The 26,829-nt window shown below is 32.5% G+C and overlaps 1 protein-coding gene across 1 annotated transcript; it reads left to right on the top strand.

Annotated features, from left to right (window-relative positions):
• The first annotated feature begins 7,995 nt into the window (after window positions 1–7,995).
• LOC115981240 (PR5-like receptor kinase) lies at window positions 7,996–9,072 on the top strand. The gene has a single exon (XM_031103401.1). It carries the CDS (start codon window positions 8,143–8,145, stop codon window positions 9,070–9,072), a length of 930 nt encoding a protein of 309 aa, XP_030959261.1. The 5' UTR covers window positions 7,996–8,142.
• Window positions 9,073–26,829: the final 17,757 nt, after the last annotated feature.

The raw sequence follows: 26,829 nt of genomic DNA, 5'->3' as shown, positions 1-26,829 counted from the left end.
TCACACGTATATATGTGTTTCTTTCATGTTTGTTTGTTTGTTTTTTTTTTTTTTTTTAAATGCTTGTCATGTGCATTGGATTTCCTATTTACCATTTATTATTTAAATTATAAAATAAATACATCTTATATAGGAGTATTTTGTAAACAAAAGAATTAAAATTTTAAATTTATGAAATTTTAATCACCAGTTTTATTGTTATTAGCTAAAATTAAGATGAAATACTAAAAAGTTATGGAAGTAAATGATGAAAATGATAAATGGATGGAATCAATAGGTGTCAATCCCAATTTTTCACATTTAACACGTGTAATTAAAAGCTAAACTAGAAGTCACATGAACTTAGCTATTTATTCATTTATTATTATTATTATTATTATTATTATTATTATTTGTGGATGACGTAAATAATAGACTAACAAATTGCCTTTGACGAAGGTAAGAGCATCCACAGCAGTGGAGCTAAATTTTTAGCAATTTAGCTCTACCAAAAGTTACTTTATCTATTTTACCTATACATATGTTATAGCAGTGGATCTATTTTAACTTTTAACACAATAAAATAATATATTCATCACAATAAAATAATATTTCTATTACAATAAAATAATAATATTTCTACTATAATAAAATAATATATCACCACCACCACCACCACCACCACCACACAGCACAAACATCCTCCTCCTCCACCACCACCACCACCAGTCCACAGCAGAGAAAAAAAAAACCCAAATCAAGGCTCAAGCAATTCCAAGGATCGGTTGAGACATCAACCCAAATCAAGGCTCAACCCAAAAAAAAAAAAACCCAAATCAAGGTTTCGCTCTCCACCACCACTCCAAGGATCGGCTGAGACATCGAAGCGATTCCAATGTCGGGGAGTGGATTCTCTTCACCAGTCCGATGCTGTTTAACCGATTCGTGTTCCTGCGATGCCCTTCGGTGTCGTTCGCCAGAGGCAAGGACGTGAACGAGAGGCTAGTGAAGGAGGACAAGCATTTCGTGAGGTTGAACAAAGGAAGAATGGCGGTAAGGAGCGACGGCGACGGCGTGGGCTCGGCTGGGACGGCGACGGCGTGGAGTGGGCTGAGAGATGAGAGCTTGAGAGAGATGAGAGCTTGAGGGAGAGAACTGAGAGTGCACGGTGACCGGTGAGAGAATAAAAGAATGAAAAAAATAAAGTGAGTTTTTATTATTTTAATCGGGAGTTGGATTAAAGAATTATTATTTTTTTAGATGAGTGCTACAGTGCACATCTATAGATAGATGTGCACTGTAGTAAATCAGCTAAATTTTATGGGTTTGGCTCCACTGCTGCAAGCCTTTTTTGCTATATTGGTGGAGTTAAAATAGCATTATAGCTTTTTAACTCCACTGCTGCAAATGCTCTAAGTAGGAAGGTAAACTGGTAAACGGTCAGGCACAATATCTGTGAGTTGGCCAATCAAACGCTTGTTTATCTTCTCAGTCCACGCTTGTTTGTAGTCCTAAATTAAGGATATGTTTGGATACCACTTATTGTTGAAAATTAAAAACTGAAAATATTGTAACAAAATAATTTTTAAATGTATAAATAATGTCGTAAGACCTAGTTTTAAAGTTAAATTTGCATTTTTCCGTATTTGTGAGTCTCGTAAACAGTGCCCATGCATCCACTAAAAAAAACGTAGTCGCATTGAAATGCGCAAAACGCGCTATCCAAACTTACATGAGTTTGTTTGAATACCACTTATTCCTGAAAACTAAAAACTGAAAATACTGTAGTAAAATAATTTTTAAATGTGTGAATAGTGCTATGAGATCCATTTTTAATGAAAATTTTGCTAAAAAAAGAGGTTTGTGGGTCTTGTGAACAGTGCACGGGACCTACTGATAGACGCATTTTTCAATCTTTGGGCGTGATTTTGGCTACTGTAGCCGTGGGGCCCACGGACTATGGATGCCAAATGCAATCGTTGCTTTGAAACGCTGTATCCAAACGTTACCTCAATCTCTTAGAGAAAATAGGCGTTTTCATGCCTTTTGCTGAGGAAAGACAAAACTGCCCCACCCCAACTGTCCTTCTCTCCAACCCCATTCTTTTTGTTCAGAAGATTCTGAGACCTTCCTTCCTCAATGAGTTACTAAACTAATAATATAAATTTATTCGTATGATATGTTAATATATATATATATATATATATATATATTTTTTTTTTGAGAATATAATTTTGTATATTATGTAACAAGTACAAATAAATTATTTCTTACATATTATATAACAAGAGCATAAGATTCAATTTATATAAATTATGTTTTTAATCCTCCCGCTTTTCTCCAACCGAATAAAAGAGTTTTCTACCCTTTTACCTTTCTATATCTTCAACCAAATACACATGAGAGAAAATTGTATATTTTTTATTCTACCACTTTTCCACGCTTCTAACCAAATGGACCTTTAATGTCCATTAGCCAAATGTGTCGCATGCTAGGCTTGACATAGCCACCTGTTTTTAGAAGTGGTTGACAAATTTCGCTAAAACATCAGCTATGGGGAAAACAAAAATTCTACTGATAACACTTGTATTATTATATAGTGTTGAGATAGACCATAACACTTAATCTAAAGCTCAATTGAGTGCGTAAAAGCCTAATTTGACATTTTCTTTCCACTGATTGTGTCCGTTGCATTCATAGTTATGAGTTTTGAATAAGAAACAAAGAGTACTAAATAGTTGAACCAATTTTTTTGCAATCTTTCCATTCTCCCCGTGTCCAATTGTTGCTTCACTAAACTTCTACACAGTAATCTACACATAAAACTCTAGTCAATTAATTGATTTACCTACAAAATTTTGGAATTTTGAGATCAGTACATAGAGATCCTAATCCTTCTTAATTTTTGAAAGGTATTAGAAATAATGCATTGAGATAACTGTATCTCTCTTGAATAATCTAAAAGATACAACGACAAAGAAAAATCTTAAAGAGACAAACTTACCCTTATTCTATGGTCCATAAAAATGGAAGAGTTTTTATTTTACTCTTTTCTCAGTTAGTTTTCATAATTTTTGAGTGGTGCATTGGACAGGTCCAAGGCAACCTCCACATATAGTTTATAGACAAAAAAGGAAGGCAAGAGAGATAGAGAAAAATGGACTACATTCAATGGATTTCAAATCTTGTAATTATTCATCAATGACATGACCTCATTCTCATGCTTTGGCTCAATATTAGATGCCACTGCCCTTAGCTCCTACACATAAATCAAATGCACTCTATGGAGTGAATTTGTAAATATTAAGTACTCTAAATGGCACAATGGATTCTGAGCAGCCACCTTGCCTAATCATATCAAAATATGCTCAAAGGATCCAAAAGCCAAGTCAAAGTATTCAAATTAAAAACTTTCTCACTTCACCGTAACACTGCTTTCCTCATAGATAATTTTCTTTATTCAAATCAAAATCCCAAATTAATTCTTTGTACAATATAATATAATGGATTAGCGACACAATATATTTTAGAATTCTAAAGCATTAAGTAAAATGCTCCTAACTGGTGTAATTTATTCATATAACCTAATAAATTGCTCTATATTGAAAGCTTTAAATGTCCAATTGAAGAATAGAAATTGTGGGGGATTATATGTGTACTGTTTCTACCATGGAGACATGGCCCGCTATTGGTTTTTTAAGTTGCTACCTTGTTTAGGAGCTATGCAAGAATCTAAAATTTGCTTTCGCTGAAAGGTTTAGTGGGAATAATTTTGTTGTGGTAGAGTGACTTCTCAAATTTAATTTAAATCATTTCCTCTAAAACCGTACTGATAGTACTTATTCCTATTGAGCTGTGATAGATTTTGATCCTAGGATTATATAGCTGAATTTTATGTGCTGTGCTATCCTAAAACAGTCGTTGTGGAGGCCTTTTAAATTCATTTGGAAGTTGTTTAGTGTGTGACAGAGTCGATCATTTGTGGTTCCCTGTTACTATGTTGCTGCACTATTCACAGGTTGCTGCTCTATCTAGTCTAGTGCTGGTGTATTAGTGATTTGGCCATCTAGTGAATTTCCTGGCTAATATATTTATTTTAGGTCCTAATGCTAATACCCGCATAGCACCACCCAAGCAAGCAACAGAAACTTTAAAAACCAGGAAAATAAATTAATATGGAGCAATTCTGAAGTATGTTAAACACTATATTCTAATTTTGTAAAGCTTATCCATATATTCAGGTGCTTTAACCTGTCCAAGAATCTCTCATAAAGCTCCTGGTCCTTTCGAACTCACCCTCTAATATTTCAAAACCAATGCATGCCTGCCATTATAAAAATAATTGTTTTCTTTACCAGTTATCTCAAAATCAACATAATCAAACATGCCTTAAAAAAATGACAAAGCTTTATCACAACCAAGTCAAATTGCCATATTAGTAACCAAAAAAGTGGTCATCACATTAGAGAATTTTGAGATACCAAATGGTTAGAAGCTTAGAATTGCCCCTATATATGTCACAAAAAGAAGGAATATATGTTGAACTTTAATTTAGCAGCACATCAAGAATAAAATTATTAAAGAGTTAAGTGATATCATTATGAATCTTTAGTACTCTTATCAGATACTACAAATTAGTGCATATCTAATAAGAAAATCCATTGCAAAAATTGCACAAAATAATATAAATGAATCGATAAAAACATGTGATTGTGTTGCTAGGTTTATTAACTATCAATTAACAAAATATCAGTCATCTTATCAAATACTACCTTAGGAACACCATTGTTTTTTGTCCATCCCTTCAAAAGAATTAAAAAAAAAAAAAAGTGATTGCACTGCTGGATTTATTAATTGTCAAGCTTACATTAATCTTTATTCATAGCTTCTTTGGGATGCTGCTGGTATAATTTCATCATCTATTAATTTTCTGACTTATTAGTTATACATGCCAATTAGATTTTAGATTGTTGTCATGACAAAGCATCAAATATGGCAAAAAATAACCCTTTCTTTCACAGACCTTTTCTGTTAAAGGCATAGATAATAGGTCATACATAATAGATTTGTAGGCTTCAATGCCCCAAGAATTATAAACTACTTAGTCAAAAAGGTAAATTCCCAAACCCATAATCTATTCATTCTAAAGACAACCACACACAAAATACACCTAAACACTAACAGTTCTATATAAGCCAATTTATAACTTTAAGAAATTAGCAAAGACCTATAAAGAATATATAATACAACTTAACTTTGAGAATTATCAATTACCAAAATATTAAACATCTTAATCACAGTATCACATAGAAATGATAATATAAATAAACAGGCTTTAAATTAGAATAAAACGTGCCACAATCTTAAAATTCTCACCAATAGTACCTGTTGTAATTCACTCTAGCCGTGAGTTGCAATACAAATTCTCTCTCTTTTTTTTAATTTTTTTATCGGGCTTTTTCTTTGGAGAAAAATTGAGTTTTTTTTTTTTTTTAAATAAAAAAAAATATTGTTGATGTGTAAAATTGTGCTTAGTGCAAAGCTTATATGGCAAGCTCTAAAAAAGTCAAACAAAAGTCAAAGGTTTCATTTTTTTAGTATATATAACTAATATTTAAACCTCTTTATAATTTTCCCAATAAAAATTATATTACCTAACTACATTATGTAATCTTTTCGATGGTATACTGGTCCATTTCTTTATCAAAAGGTGTTGTGGTTCAATATCTGAGCTCTGTTTGTTTAGGCAAAACTATGTTTTAGAGAATGAGTTATTTTCTAAAAATTATTTTCCGTAAAAAAATATCTCATTTTCCTATGTTTGGTAATTACTTTAAATAAGTTGAAAAATAATCTTCTAACTTCTCTTATTTAACTTGTTGTAAACTAGAGTAGTTTTCCAAAAAAAACTTAACAAAAAACAATCTCTAAAAATAAACTTTACTTTTTCTGTTGATCGAAGATAGTTTTCCTTTGACTCATTTGTTTTTATACTACCAAATACTGAAAAACACAAAAAACTATCTTAATTGAAGGTTTTCCATCGAAACAAATAGAGCATTGGTTTATCAATGAATAGTCTTGATATAAAAAAATGTCTTTAGAAAATGTGGGGTGGAAGTCAATATCATACAATTACTATTATAAGGTATTAGGTTTAGTTATTCTCCGTCTTCAAATTTCATGACTGAAGGTGGTTGGTCTAGTGGTCATGGGCTCACTTCTAAGGGATTGGGAGGTAGATGTCCTAGGTTCAAAACCCGTGATGGAAAGTGCATGGGAAATAACTCCATGCTCTTAGCTTATACTCACTAATATCCTCGATGGAGTTGGGTGTTTAGCTATGGCTCATTCGAATCCCTTGCTCTTGTAGGCCAAAGCCTAGCGGGTAAAGTGTTACTATAATCACACCTAGATGGACAAATCTACAAAACAAACCCCAAGCATACAGTACCACCCCACAACCCACAATCCACCACCACCCACATCTCACCCCCACCAAATCCAATTGTATACCTTTTATAAATAGCATATCCCTTCCGAGTGGCTAGTTTGATCTAGCACCAAACCAAACCGATCTATTTCTGTTTTATAATTGTAGCTCTTCGGTGCATGAGAGTTGGCCTTCAGAGTTTTATCATAGTTGCTATGGCGAAAACGACACTGTTCCAGCCCTGTGTAGATAGGATCCGAAGCTGAGCAACGTATCAATGGAGTGCAAGTCTTCAGTTCTAGCACCAGTTGAAGCTTTTGGAGGTGGGATTGACTTTGGAGAGTCGTTGAGAAATGGGTTTGTAGCTAACCTTGTGACACTTCTAGCCATATTAGTAGTCTTAAATTCACAATTTTTGTGGGAAAAAAAATGTAAATCTCAAATAGGAATGAGTGAAAAATTATAACACTAAACCAAAAAAAAAAAAAAAAAAAAAAAAGGCCTCATCGCATGCACGAAATGCATGTGATGAGACTAGTTAAGTACTAATAATTTTTTTTAAAGAATATTACTTTCTTTTTATTCAATAACTGATTATTCTCATCAAAATTTGTGTGTGCACGTGTGAGCACACGTGTGTTTTAGTGGTTCCTAATAGATTTGCTTCAATTGGTTCTCCTGATTCAAAATTTATAAATTTAGGTTACGAGTCATAAAAGTAACTACTTTGCAATGAAAACTATATAAGAGACATGAGCTGGTTTTCATAGTGCCTGTGTAAGGCTGCTAAGATTTCAAAGCATGCCAATTTAGCTACGTCATTTTGATATTTTCTGTTTAACTAACAAAATTTTTGCATGGATCTTGCTGCAGGGAATAACAAAAGGGTACTAGTGATAGCATTAGGTAAGATGCCTCTTCAATCATACTTCTTGTTGCAATTGATATTCACGTGTGCTTGGACAGTATATGGAAATTAAATTATTCCATCTTAAAAGTGACATTTGTTTTTTCAACACATCTAAGGTACAGTTCCAAGCCATCATGATTTTCTCCTTGACTGGGTATGGCTAACCATCAAAGCTATACTGCAGTTATTTTTTATCTCATACAATGATAAGTTTTCAAATAACTTCTATTTTAGTTTTGGTCATGGCTCCACTTGCCTATTTTTTTATCATTCAAAAGGACGTGCTTGTATTATACAGAATCCATAAGAAGACTTCTAAAACTTGTCCTCAAAATTTCAACTACAATGATGCATAAATTTCTTCATTGACCTACAATAGATAAATTTCACAATTCATGATTTTTCTCCAAGGCAACCAGTCTGCTTGTCAATCAAAACCTCACTACTCTGTTTTGCCTAAGTTAACCCAAGTCCCATGCCAAGCCAATCTTTCATTTTTCTTCTTCATTGTTAGTCTGTTGTCGGTGACACCACAGGCAAATGTAAATTTTATAAGGTTCAAGAAATCTCAATGGATAATTTGAGCTACTCTGTTTTATGCGCTGCATAACTTTGTGATTTCTATTCTTTGATTACAGTCACTTCATTTGCTGGAATTGGAGTTGTTGTTATAATCTGCTACTTCTGTGGAAAGTTCTCATCTAAGAAAATTATTTATTTTTGGAAGAAGAAAACTTTAACCTATCAGAGTGTAGAGGCCTTTCTAAGGAAAAATGAACCACTAGCAATTAGAAGATACAGTTATTCAGATATAAAGAAAATGACTAACTCCTTTAAGGATAAATTAGGACAAGGGGGCTATGGTGGTGTATACAAGGGAAAGTTACAAGATGGTTGTTTTGTGGCTGTGAAGGTTTTGAAAGAATCAAAGGGCAATGGAGAGGAATTCATTAACGAGGTTGCAAGCATTAGTAGGACGTCCCATGTTAACGTTGTCACTCTTATGGGTTTTTGCTTTGAAGAATCTAAAAGAGCTCTCATTTATGAGTTTATGCCAAATGGATCTCTAGAAAAATTCATATATAAAGAAAATCCCTCAAATGTTGACCATCAATTGGGGTGGGAAACATTATACAAGATTGCAGTTGGCATTGCTCGAGGATTAGAGTACTTACATAGAGGTTGCAACACACGAATCTTGCATTTTGACATAAAGCCTCAGAACATTCTTTTGGATGAAAACTTTTGTCCAAAGATTTCTGATTTTGGCCTTGCAAAAATATGCCCTAGAGAAGAGAGTGTCATATCAATGTTGGGAGCAAGAGGAACTGCAGGATATATAGCTCCAGAAGTATTTTGTAGAAATATTGGTGGGGTCTCCCATAAGTCAGATGTCTACAGCTATGGAATGATGGTTTTAGAAATGATTGGGGGACGAAAGAATATTGATGTTAGTGTTGATCGTGTCAGTGAAATATATTTTCCACACTGGATTTACAAGCGCATTGAACTTGATGAAGAATTAGGACTGCAAGGCCTCATTAGCAAAGAGGATGAAGAAATTGCAAAGAAGATGATAATAGTGAGTTTGTGGTGTATACAGACTGATCCCTCAAGCCGACCATCAATTAGTAAAGTGGTGGATATGTTGGAAGGAAGCCTCGACTCCTTGCAAATTTCTCCCAAGCCTTTCTTGTCTTCCCCACCAAGAACTACTGTAGATTCTTCTACTGCAACTGTGTCATTATGAAATGCATCTCTGTTTTGTATTTCTTTTAATTTGTTGTAGATGGAAATGAACATCTTTGTGAACTATATTGATATTGGACTTGTAGATGAACATCCTTTTATGATTACCTACAATATGAATTTCTGGCATTGTGGCTTTGACTATGAATTAGCAATGCTGCAAGTCTACAGTAGTAATCGTCATGTATGTCTTAACAATATGGTACCTATACTAAAATAAGATAGTTCTATAAGTTGAAACTAAAAAGATAGTTCTATAAAATAGTCCTATTTTGGAAGCTTATTTAATGGCTTCACAAAACTCATTTTTCAAGTGAAAATATTCTTAAAGATATCATAATTTATACAATAACATAATAGGACTTTATTTTTACTAACAAACCCTTAAAACACCTAGAATCAAGAAAATAAAATCATCTCTCTTAAAATTTCGAAAATTACAAATAAATTCAAAAATTAACAAGCAATAAAAATTATGCCCTGCATCTTGTTTTATGTCAAACCCCTCCACTCAAATAAAACTGGACCTCAAGTTAGTATGGAAATTGAAATCTTTCACTTCAAATAAAAAGATACTTTGAATGCTTGACAATGTTCAAAACCTGTTAAATTTATTTTCCACAATCTGCATAACTCAGAATTTCTTATTTTTACCCTTCAATTGGTTTTCCAGATTAACAAATAAATGATATAAAAAAGAAAGACAAGATCATATTAGAATTTTGGTGTAGTAAATATCAATGTAGGAAAAAAAGAAGAAAAGGAAAGTTAGTATGGTAAGTGAACAATACGGTATACATATATCACCTAGATAATAGTAATTTTGAGAACTATTGTATTTGTAATTGTAAAAAAGTGACAATAAGCTTATATGTAGTATGACATCCACTAGGAACAAATGGCTTAATCCGGGTGATCCAAAAATTCCATATTTTCACTAGCTTATTAAAATTAAGCAATCAAAGAATTGTATCAAAGGTTTTCTGGATAATAAAAGAAAAAGATTGGAGGATGCAGAGCAAATTAAGCAGTTAGTAGTGGATTTCTACCAAGGACTACTTGGAACTCCAAATGCTATATCATTGAGAATCAGAGTTCATGGCTATAAGCAGAGGCTACTGACTATGAAATTGAGTAGGCTCTATTCTTCACGGGAGATGATAAAGCCTCTGGACCAGATGGCTTCATTGCAAAAATTTTCAAGCAGGTCTAGCAGACCGTCAAACCTGATGTGGTGGCTGTCATTACATCCTATTGTCAATTCTAGAAAGCTTCTCTTTGAAGTAAACTCAACCCCTATTGCCTTTGTTCCTAAGGCTCCAAATCCCTCAACAATGGCTGGCTTTAAACCAATTGAATGCTGTAATGTAGTTTACAAATATATTACTAAAATCCTTCAATAGACTTAAAGATTTCTTGGGTTTCTCAGTAAGCTCTAATCAAACAGCTTTTATAAAATGAAGAAAAATCTCAAAAAATGTGTTGCTAGCCTATGAACTTGTAATGGGTTATCATAAGAATAGTTCCCTTAGTAGATGTGCCATCAAAGCTGATTTGAGGAAGGCTTATGTTTTTTGCCACTTTGTGACTATATATCCTGATGTATTTGATAGCTGCTGCCTACCCAATTAATTTTGTTATCTAAGTGAAGAAATGCATCACAAACACAAGCTATTTAATTGGCCTAAATGGGAGCATGTTTGGCTATTTCAAGGGAGGCAAAGGCCTTAAACAAGGGGGGCTACTTTCCCCTTTCTCTTTGTTATTGTCCTGGAGGTCTTCACTAGAACAATGCAAAACAAGGTTCAGAAGATTAGCCAATTCAAGTTTCACCCTTATTGCAAGGATTTGAAGTTAACTCACCTAAGCTTACGGATGATCTTTTAATATTCGCTGCTACTGAATAATCCTCAATTAAATTAGTGACAGCAAGCCTTGAAAAGTTCAAGTACATGTCTGGTTTGTCAATAAATCCCAACAAAAAGTGAAGTTTTCTTCTCAGTTGTACTGTGCCTCAAGCCATAAGAAGCACATCCTAGAAGCATTGTAATTTAAAGAGGGGTTTTGCCTGTTAGATAAATATTTCTAATTTGCCCCCACACAAAAAAAGGTATATAATAGTGAACTCATTAGGCATGGCCACGACACCAATCATACCATGGGTTAAATGCTATCAATTCATGTATAAGGGGGAGAGTCATATTGTTGACATCCAAGAGGTTGGTCTTGGTTCTGTATCTGCTGTTAGCTCTACATATGTTGATCTTGGTTCTGTATCCTTTAGCTGGGTCTATCTTGAAATGAATTCAGCGGCCCATGAACTAGCTAAATGGTCCCACAGTAAATTTTATTTTGGTAGTTCTACTGTTAAAGGTGTGATTGTAAAGGAGGCCGACCCTTTTGTGCAGTTTTCTTTTCTTCTTCAATAAAGTCCTTTATTCATTAAAAATAAGTAATCCAAGAGGTTGGACCCGATAATTAGAGTTTAAGGGTCTGTTTGGTTCATGTGTTTAAAAACTGAAAATTGTTGTTTGAAAATATTTATGGAAATACGTGTGGGTGAAAAAGTGCGTTGAAATGCGTGAAATGCTGTTTAAAAACTGAAAATGGTTGTTTAAGACTACAAACCAAACACCCCCTAATTCACTTTCTTTTTAGAAAGAACTTCTTAATTTTTATACATGAATATTGGCTCTCTGTTTCACAGAAATTTGTACCCTCTTCATTTAGTAATCACCGCTTTGGGTTAATGCCCAAATCAAGACATCCTTTTGCCGACTAAGGTTTAGTGGTATTTGTTTAATCATTGTAGCTTCAAAATGTAGAAAGGTGGCATCAATTTTTTCATCCAACCCACACCTAGAAATTGAATCAATCAAAGAACTAACCTTAGCTTTCCTTTGATGGTGTGTAAGACGGTAGAAGTGACACGTGGATGAGATTTCAAAGGAAGTCAACTATTGAACTATGTTCACACTGATTTGCCATTCCCAATTAAATAAGATGCTCTTCTTGGAAATCGTAGCTTCAAGTTACATTCTATGTGTGTGTAAATGTGTGTACAACAAAGTGTGTGCGATAAGTTTTGCCCCTTTTGATAACATCTTTGTCTCTTTTAGGATTCTCTTCCAACCATAGGATGCTTTTCAACTCACCTTTGCCTTTATCACTGTTCTAGTTGATAAAAGTTTTTCTTTAAAACCTTTATAAAACAAAGATTGATGATTATGAAGCCTTGCCATGTTTGTTAATGCTTATGTATCTTTCTTTTTATTTTTTGGGTTAATTAATACTAACTTATATTAGTAATTCTCACAATCTTTACTTTTCTCATTTAGTGGTATGTAAAACCTTTTTTTTTCTTTTTTTTGTGATATTTTAAATTCAAATTAGAGACCCTCCACTGTGGGAAAAAAAGAGAGAGAAAAATTGATCCTATTTTTTTAATAAGCAATACCAACAAAAAAAAAATTACAATTCAATAAGATCATGGGATTTGTTATTATTATTATTATTTTTTTGAGTTTCTGCCCTAATTATTGTTGTTGTTATGTTTATGTTTTTTGTAAACATATTATTCATGTATATCTTAACTGGATTGATATCTGTGGGAAAAAAAGAGAGAGAAAAATTGATCCTATTTTTTAATAAACAATACCAAAAAAAAAAAACAATTCAATAAGATCATGGGATTTATTATTATTATTATTTTTTTTGGGTTTCTGCCCTAATTATTGTTGTTGTTATGTTTATGTTTTTTGTAAACATATTATTCATGTATATCTTAACTGGATTGATATCCGTAATAGATAGAATACAACTTAATACATAGAATACAAGCTCAATAATGTATTGTAAAGCAAAGCATATCTACAAAAGGCTAAATTTCTATTAAGTATGTTTTGAATTTATTTTATCATATATTAATTTTATTTATTATTTACAATTTCGAATGGATGAGTGCACATTGAAAACATAAATTAATAAGTTAAATACAAAATACAACGTACAAACAACAAAACTTGTAATTACAAAACCACTATATTGAGTTGTCTTATTGTTCTACAAAAAAATAGCTCAAGCCTATATAACATAGTAAAATAAAATTGCAAATCAAACAAAAAAAATCAAGAAACTATCTTTGAAGGCTATTGAGAATTTTGGAGTACTTATGTAATCTTTAACCCTAAAAATATATTTTAATGGAGCACTAATAACATCAATGAAATTAAGGATGAAATCGTACATATATTTCTTTCTCAAACCAGCTACACCTTGTCCACTATACTTCTTAATCAACCACCAGGGTGATTATCACATCGTTATCGCTGATCATTACATCCTATAGTACTATACATACCATTTTCACATATACCCTTGTTGATCATTACACCCTATTGCACCTTATATCACTGGAACACGCTAATAGTTCTCACTATGGTGCAAAATGACTAAAACTTGTATTTGGTTAATAAAGAAAATATATATTGGTACAAATTTATATTAGTGATTCTTTCAATCTTTATATTTCCCGTTAGTAGCATGTAAAATATTTTTTTGTAATATTTTAAATTCAAATTAGAGACCATCCATCGAGTAAAAAAAAAAAAATTTTGACCTTAGTTTTTAACTACAATACAAAAAATAAAAAAATAAAAAAATAAACATTTGTATAAGCAAACAGGGTGACAAGAGACAAAATGTTGAGTTCTCCTCCTTATTATTGTTTTTGGTATGTTCATTTTATTATTATTATTTATGTTTAGTAGTTGCAGACTTGTGCGATTCGTGGGGACAAATAATTATTTTATAATTATAATATAATATATGATTTGTTCTCTAAATTTTGTGGAAGGTAATTTATTCTCCCTAAAAATTAAACAATTTCTAAAACTATTTTCCATTTTTCCATCTCTACAAATATATTATTTAATTATTTTTGACATGTTTGATTGATATTATTCATTTTTGAGGTGGTCTATATTTTTCTAAATTATTTTATGGTGCATTATCTATACTATTATTTAAGGGGTTTTCCCTATTTGGAATCCTCTTTTTTTTTTTGTTCAAAAATGCCTCTATACTCCTATGTTTAAGTAGAGATAAAACCAAAGGACAATCTGGTAAAAATACAACTCTAACTCTCACTAAAACATTGCCTAAAAAATAGGGTCACTCTTCAATTGATTTTCAAGTTGTTTTATCCACTTATAAATTAGATTTTCAAAATAAAAATTATATATAAAAAATAAAGACATAGACTTTTATTTTTTGCTATAAAATATATTATTATTCAAATTTCTCATTCTCTTAAAGGAAGTTATAATGATAATTAAAACTCATTACAAAATTACATTTAATATTACTCATATAGTTGACACACACATTTAAATATATAGCAAAAATTGTATTTTGATATAAATTCAAATTCTTAATTCCAAAATAACTATGCTGGGTTATAGATTGACCCTGGTTAATTAATTCAATTACCCAAATTGATTAATTAAGTCAAATTACATGCAAATCATAAAGGCAATAACAAATCACCAAATAAACTAAGTGCAGCGGAAATTAAATTGACATGATGATTTGTTGACGAATGGAGAAAACCTCTCGCAAGGCATAAACCCTATCGAGTGAATTTCTAGTCACCACTTCCAAGAATCTACTAATCAATAATAAGTATGAGGAATCTTAGCACTACATTGGCCTATCCCAAAATAAACCTACAGTTGAACCTTTGCTCCAATAACAAAATCCTAAGGCACACAAACACAGTAGCTTCTCACAAAGTATATGAGTTCTATGTCTCTGTTTCTGTACTTGATGACTTTTAAATAATCCTTTTATATGACTAGGGTTGTAGAGAGGAAACCCTAATCATTCAAGTCATCATGAACCGAAATTGAGATCTGAGAATTTTGAAGTTGTAAGTCTTGATAGATCGAGCTTTTCATTAATCCTTGATAGATGCTAGTGTTGAGCCGAGTGTCGATCTTTAATGAAACAACTTCTCTTCACTTTGATAGGCCAAGAATGTATTGACCCCTTTGGTAAATTAACCAATTAATTAGCCAATTGAATTAATTAAGTTCAATTATATGCAATAAGCATGGTAGCACAGTAGCTTCTCACAAAGTATATGAGTTCTATGTCTTTGTTTCTGTACTTGATGACTTTTAAATAATCCTTTTATATGACTAGGGTTGTAGAGAGGAAACCCTAATCATTCAAGTCATCATGAGCCGAAATTGAGATCTGAGAATTTTGAAGTTGTAAGTCTTGATAGATCGAGCTTTTCATTAATCCTTGATAGATGCTAGTGTCGAGCCGAGTGTCGATCTTTAATGAAACAACTTCTCTTCACTTTGATAGGTCAAGAATGTATTGGCCCCTTTGGTAAATTAACCAATTAATTAGCCAATTGAATTAATTAAGTTCAATTATATGCAATAAGCATGGTAGCACAAACAAATCACCAACTAAGTTAAATGTAACAGAAAATAAATTTGACACAAGTGATTTGTTTATGAATGGTGAAAACCACTAAGACAAAACTTCATCGGATGAATTTAAGGTCACCACTCCCGTGAATCCACTATTATCAAAACAAACGGTTACAAATAAAATGAATCTTAGTACCTAATACTAACCTACAGTTGAACCCTTACCCCCAATACACAATTGGACTTGTAATGTAATGATAATCTCTCCTTTCAATGCACAGCTCCAAGTACGTGACTAACAAATCGATGCACGGATCCAAGTACGTCACTAACACACCAACTTGAGAAAGATGTTGGTTGCAAAGTTCTTCAGTTCATCCAGACGATGAAGATCAAGAAGCTCCTTGGTTACAAAACCCTTGGTGCAAAGATGTAGCAGTTTCTACAAGGAAGATGATGAACTAGGGTAAATTGTCTCCGATCACAATATGCTTGAATAATCACTTTGCATCACACGAGATGGCCTTTAAAATAATTCTTATATATGTCTAGGGTTGTGAGAAAAGAAACTCTACGCAAATAACTTGGATATGCGTGAAAAACAGATCTGAAAATCTGAATTTCGTAATTCTCGATAGATACTGCTTCTGTCGAGCAGCTGTGGAGCTTCCTTATTAAACCTCGATAGATATTTATCTGTCGAGCTTTAATGAATAACACTTCTTCACTTGTTTCTTGGACAAATTTGCATGGCTTCAATACTAGACTTGAACTCTTATTTCTTGAAGTACTAAACCCATCCTAGATCTACCTAATTAAAAGTAAAGTGCATTTTGTCAAAAGATTAGCCAATATACAATAACATATGTTCTAACAAGTTCCACATATGTCCTAACACACTTGTTTCTTGGATCAATTTTCATGTCTTTAATAATACCACTTGTAAAGTAAATTTCACACACTTTTTGATGTATTAAATCCAACTTAGATCTACACAATTACAAGTAAAGTATTTTTTGTGAAAGGATTAGCTAATACATAAAAAATATGACCCTAACAAACTAAGTATTAACCCAAAATAGTGTTATAAAAAGATACGATGATTCACCAACCTAAAGTAGAGTTGCAAAAAAGAATAAATGAGAGAGAGAGAGGGAGAGAGAGAGTAATCACATTTTTTAGGAGAGAATGTTAGAGTGAATGACAAATTTATAGAAAGCAATATAAGAAAAGAAGGGTAAAAATAAAAGATATAGTCATGACTCATAAACACCAAATTATCCAAGCTATACTATGTAATAGGATAATAGCTACATTATTATGAACTATCTTTATAATGCAATAGGATACTATTTAACAATCAAAGAAAAGAAAAAGATAACAACTTAAAAACATGGAACCAAATTGCATTAGCCCAAAGTAGAGTTCTAAAAAAAAAACAAAAAATTATCAACCTAAAGTAGAGATATAAAAAATTAAAAAAACAAATCCATCAAAGAAAGAAAAAAAGTTTGAGAGAGAGAGAGAGTAATAACCTCTTTTGTGTGGGAAAAATATGTATAGAGTGCAAGAGAGAATAGAAAATTTATATTAAGGGGATGAGGATAAAAAGAGCCAACATAAAAGGAAGAGAAAAGAATAGAGGAAATGTAATAGTAATGTACGAAATCAATAAAAGAAGAAGAGTAAAAAATAAGAGAGAAATAGATGGAAATAGGTGGCTAATGTGGCCGTTAATGTGGCTCAACAAAAGCATAGCAATAATAAATTTTATGCTTCAACTTTTAGATATACTAGTCGCTAACCCGTACAATACACGGGATACATAAATTTAAAATCACATATCTATATATATAATAATAGGTGAAACTGAAAGAAACTCAAATTAGAATTCCAAATTAGAGTTCTAATTTTGCGCCATGTGTCCTAAATTATTTATTCTTAAAGAGTTTTATTTCTTAATTTTAGAATCAAATGTGAGATCACATCATAAATATTCATCCAATGAGTTATTAAATACAAAAGGCAAAGAGTTTAGAGTAAATGAATCATTAAAAAAAAAGTGCTTCACAATAATAAATAAATAAATAACATGGACAATTTACATTTTATACTTAATAATGTCCTTACAAAATTTTTTAAAGAGTTACCAAAATATAAACATGACTATCAATAATATTTAAATTATATATATAGGAATTATATTATCCATCTTATTGTATATCTTTAAGTGTATCCATGCATATGCATGGGGTTACAAGCTAGTATTTATAATAACAGAGATAAAACAAATGTGTGACTGCATTAAAGATAAATTAATATAAATGAATCTAAATGCTTAGAAATGCTTTTAGAAAAACTTCCCAAAAATTGAAGAGACCAATTTGTTACTGTTAAGGTCTAATAAATAACAATTGTGATTTCTTAGGATCAAGCATGCTATCTGATGATTCCTTGGAAATCAGTAGGTTGATAAGTCTCGGGCGCTGATGATCTTAGGGCTTGATCCTAAAAACAAAAACTAAGTAGAGGAGACTGGTAAGGACCGGCCAAAAGTCCTCCGATGAAGTCAATGAATTTGTAATTCCCAGTAAGAAGAAAGTAATTTCTGGAATAAATGTCTGAATAAATCCCTACCTTCTCATCGAAGAATGCTTATATAGCATGTGTGAAACGGTTATCTGTTTAATAACCGTTCCTATTGTCGAGGAGTCCAGAGGATTTGGGGGTAACTTCCATAACTGCCATGGAAGTTACCTCAGTTGGACTTGTGTTCCATAGTAGTTAATGTAGAACTTGGCACATAGTAGTCCAACCCAATGAACTCGTCCATCCTTTATTAAGGACGGACGAAGCTATTAGGGACGACTTTGCCTTGTGTATTTACTTTTTCCAAATTTCGTGTAGAGCTTGTCCATCTAAACAATTATGAGGATGGACAAGCTTCTCATGGGACCTCGTCTGTCCAAAGACGAACGAGGTCATTAAGGACGCTTGGGGTGATCACCTCATGTTCTTAACTCGTCCTAATTGGTCTTTCAATGGACGAGCCATATGGACGAGTTTAGGAGTTGGTGCTTTTTTGTAACACCATCACTATCTACTATAGTCAAACCCAAAACACTATTATGCCATCATAAAAAATAATGGATTTTCAAATTTTAACATAAATATCATTCTAGAATCCCATATATTCTTTTTATTCTTTTTAAACATGCACCTTTAAATTCTAATTAACATGGAATATGAGTTTAAAGGAAATCAAATATCAATAAGAGCCTAATTAGCCCAATAAAAATAAACTTAAAGAAAAAAGAGAATACAATATAAAATAAAGACGGTAATTTTTTCTTTTTTTCTTTTTTAAATTCAAGGCAATGAGAGAATTTTATGCAATATCTGCATTCACTTTTGCACCAACAAATCTATACAACTTCATATTACATATAAATTAACGTAATTTTTTTATTATAAATTATTACATACAAATAAACCTCATTGCATAAATATATTCTACACTTATATGATTTTGGAGATCATTCACCTAACAATCTTCATCCAAGCTTCCTCCTTCTAGAGTCCCATCTCTTTTCTTTAAACTTGCATATGAACAATTTTAAGTGAAAAAGTTTTAGCCAATGATTTCGAGTAAATAAGAGTCACATTTGGCCAAAATCTAAGCGCCCTTTTTTTCCTTTTTGGAGAAGAAAAATCTATGCAACCTAACTCACCCTACACTGTAGTCCTTTTAGAGTGTGGGTGGGTTTGCCTTTTGTAGTTGCATGCTCTTACTATGCAAAACTAAAAATAAAAGATCCTAGAGTTTCTTATGTTTCAACATCTTATAGCTTTACACGTCATCAAACACCATCAGCATGAGATGTTAATTCAATGAAGCAATGTGAAAAAGAGTTAGAAGACATTATCTAGCAAACTGACTGAAGCCATCTTGTTCATATATTCATTGCATGCATGTATACAAAATAAAAAATAAGTTGTGTTTTCTTTGCTCACCATGACCAATATAAAACAATCATATTGAGCACATATGAGTTCAAAATAAAGATGGTAGTTTTGATTTTTGTCTGTAGTGCTTTTCCACTTTCATCAACCAAGACCATTCATTATAATGAAGAGCTATATTCATTTGTAGAGTAAATATATAGTATAGAATACAGAGTAATGGCAATTGACAACGCTGCTACATGCATCTTATTTCATTCATATAAACTTCAATTCATCTTATTTCATTCAAGTCAAAATTTACTTCTCAAAGCAATGAAGGACACCACAACGATGCAATCATTTACAGTAAACTTAATTCAAAAGTTCAAACTTTGAATCTGAGAATCATGAATAACCTAAACCTGAAACAATAGATTATCCATGATAACCGAACAAATTGAGGATAGAATCTGAAGCATTCAAAAGCACCAATTATTGATTGGTATAATAGATATATATATATATATATATATATAGAATCAAAATTCATGGCTATGCAATAATAATTTATAGCAGATTGCTTTATAGTTCCTATGCTATAATAAATTCCATGATAATTGTTATGCCAATTCTTTGAAGATAAAAAATCTCACCAAATTGTATGTACAGGAACTTGTTTGGACTCATCATAGTCATTGAGGGAGTCATTGTTTGGACTCACCAAAGTCATTGAGGGAGTCACTATGCTATATGTTGTGGAAACAGTGTGGGAATTTGTGTGACTCACCATGGGACTTGTGGGAGTTGCTGGGAGAGTCACTCTCATTTTTCCTTTGACCATAAGCAACATCATAACCAAAGAAATTTCCATAACGCCTCCTTAATTTGGAGGATCATAGGTTGAACATCAAAAACACATTTTAAATGAAAAACTTGAATTAAAAACTTAGCACACAACCAAACAGAATAGAAATTTTTATAAAAACTAAAGGAAAAATCTTTAATTTTAAATATTGTTCTAAGAGTTTTCGATGAAGCTAATGAAGTAAATGATCAAAATAAGTTAGTTAATGGATTCATTATCGGTGTCTACTATTTCCAATTTTCACTTTTCACTAATGGATCATTATTGTGCATTATAACAATGGAAACATTACCAGAAATTTGAACAATCCCCATACTAATTGCTTCATTCCAACAGCAAAAAATAACTTCTCTATATTATCTAGAATTGATGCATAGAAGTAACCATGTTTGCAAAATTTGGAGGTCATACACAATCGGTTTAAAAGTAGCATTTAAATGTAGAGAAGAAACATTTGAGGATTTCTAAATAAATTTGTGAGCTAAAGCTGAAAATTCAAACCAACACATAGAGGAGAGTCCTAGTCATTATTGATTCAAAATACGAAGGAAACAATGTCAAAGAAATTCAAATTAAAATCTTCAAAGGAAGTATTGAAATTTTCTCACAATATATACATTTAGCATGTTCTATGTATTCACTGAGATATTTGAACAAACACAAAGATAACAATACCAATAAACCAAGACAAGACCTTCAAACCCACATTGCTCCTTTTAAAGAATTTGACATACAAAACAGGGAGGATTCTTGTTATTGATAAGTGTCTTCATACAATGGTTGGTGGCTGTGTAAATATATATATATATATATATATATATTTTTTTTTTTAAAGCTGCTAGGAAAAAAAAATTTCCCAAAGCCAAAGCCTATTAGTAAAATCACTTACCAACCATAGCTTCCAGTACTCATGGCTATTAGTAGTTTTTGGCTTTGTTTAGTATTGAATCTATTAGAAACTTCAACACAAACACCTTTTTTCTTCAGCATTTGTCAGTATTGAATCCATTGATTTATATGACATTGTAATGTTCTTCAGCTTCTGTCAATATTGAACCAAAAGACAGAGCTTCAATTAAAAACCCTAGGAATTAAAACAATCATCCACATCACAACAAAGCAATTCATTGTTATTTCTAATTGAACAAAAAATTACAATGTTGTATTTCTTTTGTTTAATCCTTTTGGTTACATAAACTGAAGAAACACTACGCTTGTGGGATACTATGGAAGGTAATGATGTGCCTACTGCGTCACAATGTTTCGGATGAAAGTTGACAGGTATAAACAGACTGTGTTGGGCATTTTTCTTAAGGTTCTGTTGGTCTGAAAATACAATGTAAAAAACTGAACAGCTAGTGGCAAGGCACAATGTTTTGGATGAAAGTTGACCCATAATTCTCTAATTTACCAAAGCACACTCCATTAAACCCATGAATTACAAGAACAACGTAGAGATAGAGATAAGACATAAAGAGTCCATATCTGCATCAATTTTCTTGGGCTTCTCTCTCTCTCTCTCTCTCTCAATTAATCAATTATATCTCTGTCAAAGAACTAAATTCTTGGACCAATAATAAAGATTCAATTTTGAATGTGTGTTTGTCTTCCTTATAATCTCAAAAAAGAGTTGTGTGTTCAAAACCAAGCAGCAAACCATTACTACCAATTCATATAAATCAAAAGATAATCTATTGGACATTCATTACTACCAATTCATATAAATCAAAAGATAATCTATTGTCGATATTTCTACAGCTTCTGTTAGTATTGAACCAAAAGATAGAGCACCAATTAAAAACCACAGCAACCAAAACAATCATCCACACCACAATACAAAAGAGATAGAAACAAAATGTACAGCTTCTGTCAGTATTGAACCAAAAGTCAGAGCTCCAATTAAAAGCCCCAGTAATCAAAATTTCAGCATAGCAATCATCCACACCACAACATGAAAGAGGCTGTAACAAAATGTAAAAAGGGAAACAAAAAACATCAAGCAAAAGAATGGAGCACAAAAAGAATTGGGATTTAGAGATACCTCAATTGAATCAGCCAGGTTCTGTCAGTCTTTATATATTGTGAGGAGAGGAAGACAAGAAGGAAGAAAGTCAAATAGACGGTTGTTATTGTGAAACTATAAAGCAGGAAGGTGGGGAGATTTTCACGGTTTCAAATGGTATCAGATTCCTTCCCTTCACCGTTTCAAGCTCTTCGGTTTTCCTTAGGTTGAGACGATGTGAAACCTAGAGCAGAAGTTCAAACCGTATGTTTGTCCTTGAAACGATGTGTAACTGTAGAATAGAAAGGTGGGAGGAATTCAAACTCTGTTTTGAACTGCCTGTTCTCGCTCCCCATGCTATGCTTCTCACGCAAAACCCTTTGAGGTTCCACGGTTTCAAATCTGTTGTTTATCCTTTAAGTTGAAAAAGCCTTGGATTGGGCTTTATGGTGGAAGTAAATAGATAAGAAGTGGGTTGGGATTTCTTATAGGGCTGGGATTTATTATGTAGATTTATTATTATTCTAAAATTTGTAAAAGTTATTTTAAAATTGTAGGACAAAAAAAAAAGAAAAAGATTGGAATGACATGGCCGCTAACGTGGTGCAATATGAGTGCAACAACATTAAACGCTATGCTTTAGCTTTTAGTAATATATAAATCCTAGTCACAATTTCGCGCATTGCGCGTGGTAATATTTTTTAGGGTGGTCTCATTAGATATATTATTATTATTATTATTGTTTTAGTTATTAACAATTGGTTTTTCATTATCTTTTAAGTTTACACACACACACACTAGCCTTAATGCATGTGCTCAGAGACTCTTCCATTTTCTTTGATAAGACAAAACTTTTCACCAAAATTCTAGGGGAATAATGAATTTTTTTTTTTTTTAAAAACATTTCTTAAAGAGGAGATGGTATCTAGTAAGATAAAATTAGAGGAAATCGATGGAGCTGTGGAAAGAACCTAGAAAAGAGAGGTAAGAGTTATGAGAAATAAATAAATAATAGGAGATTAAATCAAACATATTAGATTAGTTCAAAGAAAATGAAAATACAATGAAAAAAAATAATTATAACAATATCAAAGGAAATGTACCTTTCTCAATGAAGAGATGGTGATGAATTAATTGAAAAAACAAAATGAGGAAATCAAAGTCTTTGTGCGAAAAAGGTAAAAATTGAAACGTGAAATATATACAAATAGAGTAATGTGCATTGATAATAGCTTAATTTTGCATATTTATATCATTGTTAGGAAACATTATCATACTTATTTTGAGTTAATTCATGCATTTTATATTTGGTTTTGGAATAATCCTAAATAATCAATATTGTGCTTAATTGAATTTTATTGTGTGAATTTGTCTTTTGCAGGAAAATAGAATTAAATAAGTGGATTTGTACAAAGAAGAAAGCTAATGGACTTTAGTTTTACAAGGGCCATGATGAAGTTAAAGAAGGCCAGCCTAATTAAATTTAAGTCCAATTGGAGCAAGGAATCAAAGGAAATTTGCTGCAAATCCAAGTCTAATTCGGATTAGGATTCCAGCTTGCATATCAGTTAGTATTTTTGGTATAACTTTCGGCTTAGATGTCCAATCGAAATGATTCAAGTTGGGCTGAAAATTTACTTAAAGGGCTACAACTTTGTAGTTTACCAGAAGTCTAAATTCTGACTTTAAATGGGCCAAAATCGTCGGTTAAGTGAAGCCTAAAAATCTGGGATTTTCTCCAAACGGGAATTCAACTTGTAATAGGATTCCTTGACCTATTTAAAGGCTCTTTAGGGCAAAATTTAGGGAGGCTAAGGCTAGTGCTAGGGCTGGGATGCAAAACATAAAATTGGAGCAAGAGGTAGTGCCGCATGTGGCTTCTCTATTGCTTTTCTCCATGATAGCATTATGACTATTTTGTTCTCTATTTTATATGTCTAGTTTAATGTTTAGTATTTTATTCTTGTGTTTTATTTCAATTACCATGAGTAGCTAAATTTATAATTAGGGTTGAGGATGAAACCTTATTAAGGATTATCAATAATATTTATGTGATTTGATTTTTCCCGTAATAGTTGTTCTTTAATGATTTAAATTGTTCTTACTTCATATCAATTGACAAAGATGAGATTCTATATATGAGTTCAATCATGTTTTTCTCATGATTTAGGATTCATCTTAATTAATTGAATGCTTGGTTTATTATTTCTTGATTTTAAAATGGGATATCTCTTGTGATTTGTTTGGCTATGGATACAATTGATGATTTGATTTTATACATAGGAAACGAAGAAAAGTATGCTTTAGATATTTAAATAGAAGTTTTAATGATAATATTTTCCATGACAGCAAAATTGATTTCTAGATTATCATGCAGTAGTTGAGAAAAATGAATGATCATAAATATATATTGATATGACTTACAAGGCAGATTCCAAAACCTTAATTCCTTCTTCTAGATTGTTTACATCTCTTTATTACTTCATATTATATCTTTGCTTAGTTTAATTATTCGTTTAGTTTATTTAATTTCAAAACAACCAATTTTTATTAAATTAGATTAGGATTAATTTGGTTAAGATTTGATTAATTTTCCTATGTTCATTCAAGTCTCTGTGGGTTCGACCTCATCTTTGTCAAACTATACTTCGGTACGATTCGTATAGTTGCGAGTACTTTAAAATTTCACAACATAAAGCAAGAATTTTAAAAATCGTAGTAGTTGATAGCTATTTGTTTTTTTTTTTGGATTAGATGGGGGAGTAAGAAATTTGAATTCAAATAAGCTAGGTGAAAGAAGTTAAAGAGTTGTGTTTTTTTTTTATAAAAAAAAAAATTTAAATTAAATTCCTTTTTTTTGTTTAGATGAGGGATTAAAAATTTGAATTCAATTAAAAGGCAATCAACATGCGTGTGTGTTAGGAGCTTTACTTGTTGCTAATGATGGTAAGAGGAATGAGGGTGCTTGGGCAGCATTAGGCCATTCACTTGGCTCCATGTTTTCTCAACACATTCATGGCTCCTTATGCTAGATTAGTAATGCTCCTAAGGGCTCTTTGAGGGGACATACCCTGTCTTCTTACTCCAGTTGGATTGATGAGCAGAATGAGAGGGCAGCATGTGGAAGCACCTTGCTCTACATGATGCCCCAAGATCATGGCAGAGAAGGGCCATGGTGGGTAGAGTTGGTTTTGATGATGGGCAGCAGCAGATGGTGCTGACCCTATGTGGTGGTGCATGGCATTGGTGGTAGGGATGACAATTTTTCCCCGCCCCACTTGACCCGCCCCTCCCTACTTAGCTCCACGGGGGTTTTCCCCGCCCCACAAAGGTGACGGGGCAGGGATGGGGTGAGATTTTTCCCCGCACCATGGGGCAGGGCGAGGATGGGTTTAGACTTTTTAGACTCAACTTCCCCGCCTCGCCCTACATTGATAAGCACTAAATTGTAAACTTTTCATACCCTAAAACTCTACTATTTAAAAAACATATCATCAACTTGTTTTATTTTACTTAACAAGGCTTTTTGTTTCTTTTTTTTCTCTAGCAAGGTTGGAAATAAGGTACAAATTTTAACATTTTCTTTTATCTTTATTATAAACAAATTTATATACTATTGAATCATTGATTTTGTATTTTGAGATTTTTGTTTTTGTTGTGATATTGCCTTGTTAAACATTTTAATAATATTACTCAATTTTTGTTAAAAATTAGTTTGATTTGATAGGATAAATTTATTTATAATTTCAAGTATATTTTTATTAATGAAACAAGTTTTATTAAAAACAATTGTAATAGTTGTGGGCAAATTAACAAGAAGTAGAGTTTTACGAGGTGGGGCTGGGCTTCATGGGGCCCCAAAGGGTGGGGATGGGGCAAGAAAATTTTCCCCATCATGGGGGGCGGGGCGAGAATGGGGTAAGACAAAACCATGCGGGGCGAGGGCGAAGACCCCATCCTTCGGACCTGCCCCGCCCCATTGCCATCCATAATTGGTGGCTTAGTTGTCGATTTCTTATGTATGGACTTGGTGGCTTGAGTGCAAGGCAGGGTTGGGCTGCTGTGATGATCTAATGCTATGTGCAAAGCATTGGGCTGGTGGGTGCTAGCTGATGCAAGGATAGATGCTAGTGGGCTGATAGTAGTTACTTGGTGTGCTGTATGTAGGCATGCTATGTGGGCTGTGTTGCTAATGGGAGAGGGCTTAGGCATGGGCCAAGCCTCCCAAAACATGTGAGAACATGTTGTGTGGGCTACTAGATGATGGGCAAAAGCCCTATGATTTGTTGAGACATGGGTTGTGCATGTGCAGTGTCAGTTACGAGCAGTTATCAAGCAATTCCTAGTTTCTTTGAAGTTCAGACCTGTTGTGTAGGGGCTGAAAAATGTGGAGAGCAGGCCAAGATAGCATTAGTTAAAGGTGCCCTAAGTTAGAACACAAGTGGCAGATTGTTCAAGACCCAGGTAGTTACTAGACAATAATTGCCATAATAGTTATTT

This window comes from Quercus lobata, chromosome 3 (assembly GCF_001633185.2).
Source record: "Quercus lobata isolate SW786 chromosome 3, ValleyOak3.0 Primary Assembly, whole genome shotgun sequence".
Taxonomy (NCBI): domain Eukaryota; kingdom Viridiplantae; phylum Streptophyta; class Magnoliopsida; order Fagales; family Fagaceae; genus Quercus; species Quercus lobata.
This window is presented reverse-complemented; position numbering and strand designations above follow the sequence as displayed.

Excerpts from the sequence above, each read along its gene's own strand:
- LOC115981240 (XM_031103401.1), top strand. The coding sequence starts at position 8,143 with ATGACTAACTCCTTTAAGGATAAATTAGGACAAGGGGGCTATGGTGGT.